At 48.5% G+C, this 11,899-nt stretch overlaps 1 protein-coding gene across 1 annotated transcript in view; it reads left to right on the top strand.

Annotated features, from left to right (window-relative positions):
• SCTR (secretin receptor) overlaps window positions 1–11,899 on the top strand; it is an 84,028-nt gene that overhangs the window by 49,396 nt on the left and 22,733 nt on the right. Inside the window, exons 4-6 of the mRNA XM_003281710.2 lie at window positions 2,063–2,166; window positions 9,676–9,773; window positions 11,309–11,441. Of these exons, the coding sequence (XP_003281758.1) occupies window positions 2,063–2,166; window positions 9,676–9,773; window positions 11,309–11,441 (335 nt within the window). The remainder of the gene's footprint in view (window positions 1–2,062; window positions 2,167–9,675; window positions 9,774–11,308; window positions 11,442–11,899) is intronic.

The following is an 11,899-nucleotide window of genomic DNA, read 5'->3' as shown; positions in this document are numbered from 1 at the left end:
ATATATATATATATGCACAAACATCCTTTCAGGGGTCCCCTGAGGTGCACACTGGCCTGTGCCTGGTTAAGTTTCCCTTACCTATTAGGGATTCAGCCTTGGGGAAGTGGGAAGGCAGCTGCTTTGCAGCTCTACAGAGTGGAAGGCAGGGGGTCCTGCCTTGTTAGCATCTCTGGGCACCTGGCCTGGGTCACAGGCAGCATGTGTCTTGGGAGTCCTGCTGGGTCAGTGAGGAGAGGGCCCCCAACAGGCAGGCCTGCTGCCCTGGGTGAGCCCACAGGGAGCCCAGCCTCTAGGCATGCGCTGTCTTATAACCTTTGATTCTGGCCTTGGGGGAATTTGTGTTCCCTTAACTCGCTTTCCCATCTACCCAGCCTAAATTTGATCACTCTTGTTTCCCATCTGACAACCTAACTATCTTGATTCAATTCCAGAAACCTCCCCACCCCTCGCCTAAATTCCAAGATTCCAAGCCCCTCCCACTCCTGCCTATTTTAGAAAGGCCAAAAAGAGAGGGGAGTGATGCCTCGGCGCCCGCTCTGTGCCTGGCACCAGCCTAGGCATTTTCCGTGTGCTCTCATGTTCCCTGCTCACTCTTGCAGTGTGGGTGATTATTTTGTGGCACAGAGAAATGATGCACCGAAGGTCACACAGCGACCAAGAGGCTGCACTGGGTTTCAAACTCAGATCTGGCTGCTTCTAAACCTGCGCTCCAGGCCTCCTGAGCCTCCACAGGGCAGGCATGCCCAGATCTCAGAGGACACGGTCTCCTGGTACTAGACGCTGCCCCTGAGACTTCAGGAAGAGGGCCTGGTGGGCGGGTAGAACAGTGATGGCATACACTGTGTTTGGGCACCATAGCCCAATTCTGGGCCTTGATGTTCTGGCCTGTAAAAAGGGCAGCAGCACCTCCTTCAGTGGGGGCACTGTGAGGATTAGACCCTAAACCCTGTTAGCCAGGGGCCCAGCCCCTGGGGCGTGTGTAAAGGAGCATGCCACGCTCAGCTGGGGCTGTTAAGGCTCCAGTGAGAGCAAAGGGGTGGCAGGGCTCCCACCCACAGGACTCGGCCATCAGCACCCTGCACACTGCAACACTTACACCGGCCTGAGCTGGGGAGCCAGATCCCAGCCCTCCTTGGCAGCTCAGAGTACAGAATACAGCGAGGCCATTCAGCCCGAGGAGGGAAACTCCTCACAGTGGCCTTCCAAGACTTCCTTCCTGGCTAGTGGCTCCCTTCCGCAGGCTGGGCTCCTGCTGTAAAAGCTCCAGTAGGGAAGCGCTCTCCTCTTCCCTATGAGAAGAGTTCAGGGCAGGCTCTTTATCCCCACTCAATTTGCCTTTCTGTCCAGCCAGCTAGCCCGCGTTTGATAAGCAGAGGCTCTGGGCCAGGCACTGGGGAGGCGGGGAAGCCACTGCCCACGTGGTGAGAGGGCCCGGCATGCGGCCTCGTGCCAGGGGTGGAGGGCAGTGAGCAGCTGAGCCGGAGGACCGTGGTGGTCTCAGGATCTATTAGGCAGAGAAATGCAGAGGGGTGGCCTACAGGTCGTGGCTGAAGGACCCTCCACCCTTCCGTGAGGGGCGCTGCCTGGAGGGGTTCATCTCAATGGCACTCTGGTGGTTTTCAAATGGCTGCATGAGCAGGGCATGAAGTTCTATTTAAAACAGAACTTCCGTGGAGCAGGATGAGTAAAAATGGGAGCGTGAGAAAAAATCATGATGGGAGTGGCCACGTGCTGGGCAGCCACCACAGATTCTCCAGGGGACCTGCCTGTTAAACGGTGGCAGGACCTGGGATCAGGAGCAGCACCCAGCTGGGGTGAGAAGGGGGATTGGCACGTGGTGTATGCTTAAGAGCGTGGGCTCTGGAGCCCGAGCCCCAGGATTCAAATTGCTTTCCCCCTATTCACTAGGGTGTGGTCTTGGGGAAGTTCTGGAGCTGCTGTGTGCCTCAGTTTCCACACTATAAAGTGGTTGTAGCAGCTACATGTTACAATAGATGTTACTATGAAAATCACAGTGCCTGGGCCCATGGTTCACTTACAGGACTCTTGGCACCCACAGGTTCCTTGTTCCGAAACTGCACACAGGATGGCTGGTCAGAAACCTTCCCCAGACCTAATATGGCCTGTGGTGTTAACGTGAACGACTCTTCCAACGAGAAGCGGGTAAGCCTGTCAACCTCCACCCCACGAACCCGGGGACAGGAACCTGTGGGGTGAGGAGGCCCTGGGAGAGGACAGGGTGGCACAGGCCTGGGACAGTGGTCAGGATGTAAGGGCTGCCCCCTGTCCCCCCGCCTCCTACTCACACAGGTGTCAGTGGGTCTGCCTCACTGCCCTGGTCTATCGACCTGGAGATGATGGTTAGGAGGACCCCAGGCACAGGCAGGAACTGTCACATACCACCGCGAGACTGGGGGTACTGGATTCATTCAACTGAAAGAGATGCTAACATGGTGGCTAAATGCTCAGAGCCAGGCTGGTGCGTCTGAATTCCGACCTTGACCTTAGTGGGGCTGGGGAAGATTTAATCACTATGTGCCTCAGTTTCTTCATCTGGGAAATGGTGTTAATAATGCTGACAACATAGGCTTGTCAAGAGAACTAAATGAGTTAATATATGTGCAATGCTGAGATGGGTGCCTGGTCACAGTAAGTGCTCAGTAAATGTTTGCTTTTGGCCAGGTGTGGCGGCTTACACCTATAATCCCAGCACTTTGGGAGGATGAGGTAGGAGGGTTGCCTGAGGCCAGGGCAACATAGTGAGACCTTGTATCTACAAAAAATGTTTAAAACTTAGCTGAGCGTGGCGGTGCATGCCTATAGTCCCAGCTACTCAGGAGGCTGAGGCAGGAGGATCGCCTGAGCTGGAGAGTTCGAGGATGCAGTGAGCAGTGATTGTGTCGCTGCGCTCTAACCTGGGCAATGGAGGACAGAGTGAGCCTGTCTCTTAAAAAAAAATGTTTACAGCATTCGAAGGAGTCTCCCGGCTCTGATAAGCAAGGAGGGAGTCCGGCCGCAGAGCTACCCTAGCTGAGAGGATGCTCCCTTCAGTAATTGGCTGACCTTTTCTGGGGACCTCCAGAGGCTTCCTCTGAGGGTGGCCATCAGGGCCCTGTCTGGGCTCAGCTCACTCGGCATCACTGTCCTTTCCCAGGATAGCCCTGTCTCTCAAATCTCATGCACACTGTGCCATCCTGCCTCCCACCTGGGCCTTTGTCCCCGTTAGGGCCCCTTGCCTGGAGAGCACTTTCCTCCTCTCTTTTCCTGACTGATTCTTATACATCCTTCGAGACTCCATGCGGGCCCATCAATGCCAGCCCTTTCTTCCCCTCCCCACGGGAAGGGCTCCCTTAGAGCTTGGTGTTGGCCTCCAACTATTACCTACCATATTACATTAAAATGATCAGCACGTGCCACGTGCCTCCATCTCTCTCACTAACATACATGCTCCTCAAAGGCATTCATTCACTCCACAAACACTCACTGAGCACCTGCTATGGGCCAGGGATGGGTCTGGGCAAAATCATGGTGACAAATCAGAGAGTCTTGTTCATTTCCAGGTCCCAGTGCCCAGCACAATGCTTGGCACCTATGAGGTGCCCAATAAATATTTGTTGTGCACTTAAACATCTACCGAGTGTCTTCCTGGCTGGTGGCTGGTATTAAATCCTCAAAATAACCCTGTACATTCATTGTTTTCCTCACTTTGCAGAAGAGGAAACTGAGGCTCAGGGATTAAGGAACATGCTTATAAAGTAGTGGAGGTAGGATTTTAACCAAGTCTAGCTCCACAAGTGCCAGTGCTCTGTCCTCTGTCTTCTGATGCCTCCCCATAAGATGTGTGTCCCCCCCAGGGAGTACACTTTCAGCAGGTCCCATTAGCTAAACTCCCTAGAAGGAATATGGGCAAGCTTTGCTTGTCCCTTGGAGGGTAGGGTGAGTTTATGGGAGAAAGCACGGGTGGAGAGTGGCAGAATTCAGGGAGAAGGGAGGAAGTTGTGTGGCAGAGCACACTGTCTTCTGCATTTTGCGAAGACCCCTCTCTCTATAGCGCATCAGCCTTGCTCTACGGGAGGAAGGCAAGCTCCCAAGGAGAGGAAGCAGTTCTTTCCTTCCCAGGGCTTGTCATCCCATTGGGAACATACATGAGGTCTTCAGATCTGGTCAGAGTGGGGTGATTTAATAAGGAGATTCGACAAGGAGTGGTCACTTGTGGTCTTGGAGGGATGGTGAGTGGGCTCTGCCTTCTGCAGAGGAACAGTTCTATCATCGACTTATATGAAGAGAGGGGGCTTATTTGTATCAAATTTGTAAAATCCACAAAACTAAAAAGGAATAATATCATGATGCATGGCAGGATGAAGGTTCATAAGAAGCCTTTGTACTGCAAACAACACACATTTCTAACTGGTTTAATAAGCACACGTGGCTTGCATAACTGGAAATGCAGAGAATGGGCTTTGGGATTCTTTGATGAGGCAGCACCACAGAATCAACAGGGTCTGTGTCACTTGCATCTCTCTCCCTGCTGTCCTGGTGGCTTCTTCCTCAGATTGGCATTGTAAGATGACTGCCATCAGAAATCGCAGTCACAGGCCAGGCACGGTGGCTTACGCCTGTAATCCCACCACTTTGGGAGGTCGAGACGGGTGGATCACTTGAAGCCGGAGGTTCGAGACAAGCTTGGCCAACATGGCAAAACCCTGTCTCTACTAAAAATACAAAAATTAGCCAGGCATGGTGACGTGTGCCTATAATCCCCAGCTACTTAAGAGGCTAAGGCACAAGAATCGCTTGAACTTGGGAGGCAGAGGTTGCAGTGAGCTGAGATCTCACCACTGCACTCCAGCCTGGGCAACAGAGCGAGATTCTGCCCCAAAAATAAGACAAAAAATCCACACAATGAGAACTGTTAGTTTACGCTAATCAGCAGGAATAATGGAGCCCAGGGCCTTAACCACAATGTTCATGCCAGGATTAAAACTGTAAAATCCCAAACCAAGGAGCTGAAATTTCATAAAGGAAAATGTAACGCTTTGGACTTAACTCAGAAAAATGATTGCCCAAAAATGGTGGAAAGGAGACCTAGCTTGGCTTCAGCTTGCATTAAAAAATGAAACAAAACAACAACTCTAAGATTGGAAGGGTTTCCTGAGCACATGATTCATCGGTCCCTAAATGCCAGTCCACAAATTGGCACGAGTTTTGTTCTTTATTCTGAGATTTGAATCATCCTATTTCTTATTATTAAAATGTCTTTTCTTTTTATCAACTGAGGGTGAAGGTGTGTATTAGTTGCTTTTCTTTTCTTCTTCTTTTCTTTTTGTGACATCCTTACTTGGCATACACCACTACATTACTGACACACAATATTACTGACACCAATAGTGGACTCAGATTGGGAGTAAGATCACACATAGATGCCGTGTGGGTAAATAAAATGAGATTTACAAACTGTAGCTCTTGGGCCCAATGCAGCCCCACTGCCGGCTTTTGTAAATAAAGTTTTATTGGAACACAGCCAAGCCCATTCCTACCACAGTAAGGCTACGTTTACGTGACAAGGGCAGAGTTGAGTATTTGCAAAAGAGACCACAGGGCACCCAAAGCCTAAAATATTTACTCTCTGTCCCTTCACAAAAATGTCTGTGACAGCTGATCTAGAGGCTTCAGAAAGCAGGTGGCACAGTCAAAACATACAGCAGGAAGAGAGGCAACTGAATTCAGGACAGACAGCAGTGAGGCTTCTGGGCCCCACGTCCTCCGGGAGTGGTGCACACTTTTAGATGTTAAGAGCTGAGGACTGGCTGGGTGTGGTGGCTCATGCCTGTAGTCTCAGCACTTTGGGAAGCTAGGCTGGGACAATCACTTGAACTCCTGAGCTCAAGACCAGTCTGGGCCACATAGGGAGACCCTATCTCTACAAAAAAAATTTTTTTAAAGTAGCTGAGTGTGATGGCACTTGCATGTAGTCTTGGCTACTTGGAGGCTAAGGCAGGAAGATTGCTTGAGCCTGGGAAGTTGAGGCTGCAGTGAGCCATGATCATGCTACTGTACTCCAGCCTGGGTGACAGAGTGAGACCCTGTCTCAAAAACAAACAAACAAAAGAGCTAAGGACCGAAGGTCACATGAAACCTCCAGGGAGCAAGGCTGTTTCTGGGTGGGTGAGGCCTTATGGTTCCTGCCTTACAAGGCAGGAACGAGTCTACATGAGAAGCGGGCTGGTCACCTGGCAGGCAATGGCCACAGTCACAGGACAGTGCAGAATCTTTTGCCTGACACCACCCTTGTCACCCTGTGCCTCTTCAGCCTCTTGCAGGCTGGTCCAGGCATCCCCAGGAGTGAGGCTGACACCCTCCGCAATGTGGCTCATCTGTACATGGCGAGATTATAGGTTAACATATTGGTCCTCAATTTTTTGACATTTCACGGGTCTTTGATGTCCCAAAGCCTAGGAACCATTAATTCAAGGCAACCCACTGCCCTTCAAGGGTCTTCCTCTCATCTCTGAGAGGTGACTCCTGGCTCTCAGGAGAGCAGTTACATCAGTGGGGAACTCAATTTCACATGGTAGCCTTCCCATCGAAGGCCACCTCCCGCTGTCAGAAAATGTTCAGTCACCCTGAGTCAAAATCTACCTCCTTTCTGGAAACTTCCCCCAACTGGAGCTCACACATGAGGTCTGGCCCTTCTTCTACATGTCATTCAGTCTAACACTTTTCTCCTCTAAGTGTGTGTTCATGGACCCAGTTTTTTCAGGTACTCTTCAGATGACACAATCACCCTCCTCCAGAAATGCTTCAGTTTATTAATGTGACTCTTAAAATAACATGCCCAGCCTCTCCAAACATTCCCACGTGGCCAGCTGCCCATAGCACTCCATCAGTGTAACTGAGAATAGAGCTAATTTTTGAGCCATTTCGTGCCTCAGACTTCATACCATCTCAAACCGCTGACTCATTTTGAAGGAGGATGGTGGGGTGGGGAAAAATTAAAATTACCATACACTGAGTGTTTCCTACATGCCAAGGCATTGTCTAGGTACTCTATCTGACACTGTATTTGTTCTTCCAACAAGTCTGCAAGGTAGATATTATCATCCCCATTTTGCAGATGAGGAATCTGAGGCTCAAAGAAGTTAAATAATTTGCTCAAGGTCACACAGTTGGTGAGTCACAGTCCGGGTTTGGAACCCTTGTCTCCTGGCTCTGAAGCCTGTGTTCTTTCTCTACAGTACACTGTGTGACACCATGGAGCTTGGGTCTTTCTAACCTCAAGGTTATCTTCCCATGAAGAGCTGTCAGCCGGGTTTCCCCTATTCTATTCTTGTGCCTTATTAAAAAAATAATTACCCTTTTCTTTTGGTTATAAATAGCCTTATCCACTGTGAAAAAATTAGAAGCATAGAAAAATTATAAAAGAAAATAACAACTCTATTTGCAAGCCTATAATACAAAGTTAACCACTGTTAACATCAACCATATCTCTTTACAGCCTTGTCTCTCTGTATGTATGAGATTGAACCACATGGAATGACTGATATTCAATTTTTTAACTTTCTTTATTTTTTGTGTTGATATTCAATCATTTTGGATCTACAAAAAACGTAATTTCATATAATTCTTTTAAAAATTTATTTATTTTAAAAATTCTCAGCAGAATCAATTTTCATATAATTCCCTAATATGTTTTTACATATAGCTGGAATCACATTGCACATGTAAAGTTTGAATTCTGCCTTTTCATGTAATAATATATTAGCATGTCCTGACTCATTTTAAATTCTTGGTAAACAACATTTTATTAGTGGTATAGCATGAAAGTAATTTGTATTTAAAATAATCGATTTAACTATTCTATTGTTGGACATTTGGGCTTTTTTATCACTAATACTTCTGTGATAAACATCTTCACGTATAAATATGCTTTTAAATTTCTGATTATTTCTTAGAATCAATTCCTGAAGGTAGAAGGGAGGTCAAAAGGTCATATTTCAAAGGTTCTTGATACATACTTCTATATTACCTTCCAGAAAGATTGAACCAGTTTTGAGTCCCACTATACCCTCACCTGCAGAGAAAATTATTACTTTTAAATATTTGTTAGTTTGGTTGGTAAAAATTATTCTTTTAATTTTTATTCCCTTGATTCTTTTTGATACTTTATTTTTTGAACCTAAATGCAGATCTTTTAAATTTTTTTTTTTTTTTTTTTTGAGACAGGGTCTCCAGCCCAGGCTGGAGCACAGTGGTGCAATCTCAGCTCACTGTAACCCCCGCCTCCCAGGTTCAAGCAAGCCTCCTGCCTCAGCCTCCCAAGTAGCTGGGATTATAGGTGCACGTCACCATGCCTGGCTAATTTTTGTATTTTTGGTAGAGACAGGGTTTCTCCACATTGTCCAGGCTGGTCTCAAACTCTAACCTCAAGTGATCTACCCACTTTGGCCCCCTAAAGTGCTGGGATTACAGGTGTGAGCCACCGTGCCTGGCCAGATCTTTTAATTTTCTGACCAATATTCCACTTAGATCTTTTTGACTCAAAGATGAGCCAATAATGTGAAGTGGCTGCTGAATAAGTGAATGCCTGCTTGGCTGCATAGGCGCGCAGTGTATAGATCAGGGGAGATGGGAGGTGATGGACCCCTTCTACCTCTTCCCTCAGAGAATACATCTGGAGCTTTTCAGCTATGTGGTTCTGGGGGTCTTATTTAAGAAGGACATTAACAAACTGGAGCATATTAATTTAACTAAAGGTTGAAGGACTGTGGAAAGAGGTTAAAGACACAGGGAATATGTATGTATGTATGTATGTATGTATGTATGTATGTATGTATTTATTTGAGACAGGGTCTTACTCTGTCACCCAGGCTGGAGTGCAGTGGCTGGATCACAGCTCACTGCAGCCTTGACCTCACAGGCTGGAGTGATCCTCCTACCTCAGCCTCTGAGTGGCTGTGACCACATGTGTGCACCATTGTGCCTGGCTAAGTTTAACATTTTTTGTAGAGACAGTGTTTCGCAATGTTGCCCAGGCTGGTCTTGAACTCCTAAGCTTGAGCAATCCTTCCTCCTTAGACTCCCAAAGTGCTGGGATTACAGGCATGAGCCAACGCACCCGACCTGACACAGGGAATATTTGACATAGAGAAAATGAACGAGAAACAGATGGGCAGAATAGCTATATTAAAAAATGGCAGGCCTCCCTGTATGACCTTTGTAACTTTTCTATATAAAACCGGCCTTATATAAAAGACAAATCCATTTTAAGTGGATCCAGAAGACAGAAAATGGACCAATAGGTGGTGCAAGTAATTGATTTTAGCTTCACATAAACAAAATCTAATATTTTGTGCTGTTTTACATCAAATAACTTTCTCAAAGGGCAGTGAGCACTTTGCCTCTAGAGGTATTCCAGCAAAGGCTTGAATTCAGAGAGTTGGTAAGGGGCCCTATACATAAGATGGAAGTTTGAATTGGCATCAGATGATCCCTAAGGGCTTTTCCAATGCCAAGATATTACGGTGTTATGCGTCTCTGAATTGGCGTCCTTGGGGTATGGACAGAATAGCAGCGTTCGTGGGGTTCAAGCTGCCTGAAGCGGATGCAGTGAGGCACAGAAGGGCAGAGCTAGCCAGGAGGGCCGGCGGAGCTGACACGTGCCTCTCTCTGCAGCACTCCTACCTGCTGAAGCTGAAAGTCATGTACACCGTGGGCTACAGCTCCTCCCTGGTCATGCTCCTGGTCGCCCTTGGCATCCTCTGTGCTTTCCGGTGAGAACACACTGCCAGCTCTCCATACCCCAGCCCTTCTCAGGCACAGACTATGGGTCTCTTCTCAACCACCCAGGACAGAAAGAGGAAGGTCTGAGTGAACTACCTTGTCATCTCTTGATCTAAAGCTGACCTATGGCAAAACATCGAGGTTCCTGTGACCTCATTCATCCCTTTATTTGTTCAACATTTACTAAGCACTACTGAGAACTTGCGGCCGGTCGCTTTATATGTATTATTCTAATTTTCACACAATGCTATGAGACAGGTAACAGGAACCCCATTTTACAGTAGTACTAGCGAGATTCTGTTGCAAAAGACAGAAATCCACCTCGAAACAGCGTAAGAAAAACAAAGACGACCTGACCCATGTAAGTGGCAAGTTCAGGGGCATCTGCTGTAGGCATGGCTGGATCTAGGTGTTCAGCGGCATCAGCGGCTAGGTCTGTCTCCCTCCATTCCTCTGCTCTGGGTTGGCCTCATCCTCTGGGAGGCTTTCTGCAGAAGTGGCAGAGACAACCACCAGCAATTGCTGGCATTCATCCTGCTAGCTCAGCAACACCAGGGCCAACAAGAGCCTCTCCCCCTCTGGTTCCAGTAAAAGTCCTCAGAGTTCTCATAGGCCAGGCTTAGGTCACATGCTCAACTCTGAGCCAATCACTATGGACAGCAACGGAGCACTCTGATTGATCAAGTCAGTCATGAGGGTGAGAAGGGTGGAGCCCTCCCAATCCAGAGCTGGAATGGGTTTCCCAGAAGAAAGCCTGTTTCCCGTACCAGAAGCAGCAGAACAAGTAACTGACTTCTGTCCCCTGCAGCAAAGGAGGACACTGAGGCTCCGGGAGGTGAAAAGTCTTGCTCAAGGTCATATAGCTGCTAAGTGGCAGAGCCAGGGTCTGCTTTCTCCCCGCAGCCTGTGTTCTTTCTGTGCCCCCAGCCCTCTCCCGTTCTGGTTGCCGTCCTCACCCCTCCCCCAAAACAATTCTGGGAGCTGGAGATGGTGGTAGGTCAGGGCAGAATACAATGTTGCCCCTACAGCCCCTGCTTTTTTATTTATTCATTTAGAGACAAGGTCTTGCTCTGCTGCCGGGGCTGGAGTGCAGTGGCAACGATAGAACTCCTGGGCTCAAGCAATCTTCCCACTTCAGCCTCTTGTACAAGGAATACAGGCAGGCACCACCATGCCCAGCTAATTAAAAACAAAAAAAATTTTTTGGTAGATACAGAAGTCTCACTATGTTGAACTCATGTCCTCAAGTGATCTTCCTGCCTTGGCCTCCCTAAGTACTGGGATGACAGGTGTGAGCCACACTGTGGCTGGCCTTTTTTTTTTTTTTTCACTGCAGCATGTAGCAAATTAGACTGGCCACCTGGGGACCCAGGTCCTCATTCAGATTATGCTCACAGAATGTGTTACCTGGAAAGAGCTGAAGTCTAGGGCCTCAGTTTCCCCAGTGCACTGGGGGCAGGTGGGCCTGGCTGAGTCCCAGCCCCTCGGGCTCTGGCCTCTATGGCCCTACATTCTCTCCCTGCAGGAGGCTCCACTGCACCCGCAACTACATCCACATGCACCTGTTCGTGTCCTTCATCCTTCGCGCCCTGTCCAACTTCATCAAGGACGCCGTGCTCTTCTCCTCAGATGATGTCACCTACTGCGATGCCCACAGGGTAATACGTCTGGGTGCCCGAGGATGTTGCCAGGCCTGCCTGCCTTCCCCAGCCTAGCTTTGGAGAGGGGAGTAGCCTAGTTGTCCTTCCCCCAAGCCGCTGCTGAGGCTGCATTTAATACCAAGGATAAAGCGGCCAGTGCTGACACTGGGCCAGGAGGTTCAGGGAGATTCCACAGCCACATGTGCACAATCTGGGTCATGTAGGAGAGAAGCTCGTGGGGGTTGCCGTAAATTCCCAGTGTCCAGGAGTGAACTAGCCACTCTAGGAATTAGATATATAGGGAGACTCCTCTTTTCCCTACTTCTGCCAGTTCCCAGCTGAAGAAAGATGACCCAGTCTGGAGAGGGTGGGGGTTGGTCATAAAAAGAAAAGGGTGAGCATGGGCCAGTATGTCTGTATAAACGCATTTGCAATAAAACAGTTGTGTTTTCTTAAATCTAACCCCCTTTCTCCTT

The sequence above is a fragment of the Nomascus leucogenys genome, chromosome 20 (genome assembly GCF_006542625.1).
Source record: "Nomascus leucogenys isolate Asia chromosome 20, Asia_NLE_v1, whole genome shotgun sequence".
NCBI classification, from domain to species: domain Eukaryota; kingdom Metazoa; phylum Chordata; class Mammalia; order Primates; family Hylobatidae; genus Nomascus; species Nomascus leucogenys.
This window is presented reverse-complemented; position numbering and strand designations above follow the sequence as displayed.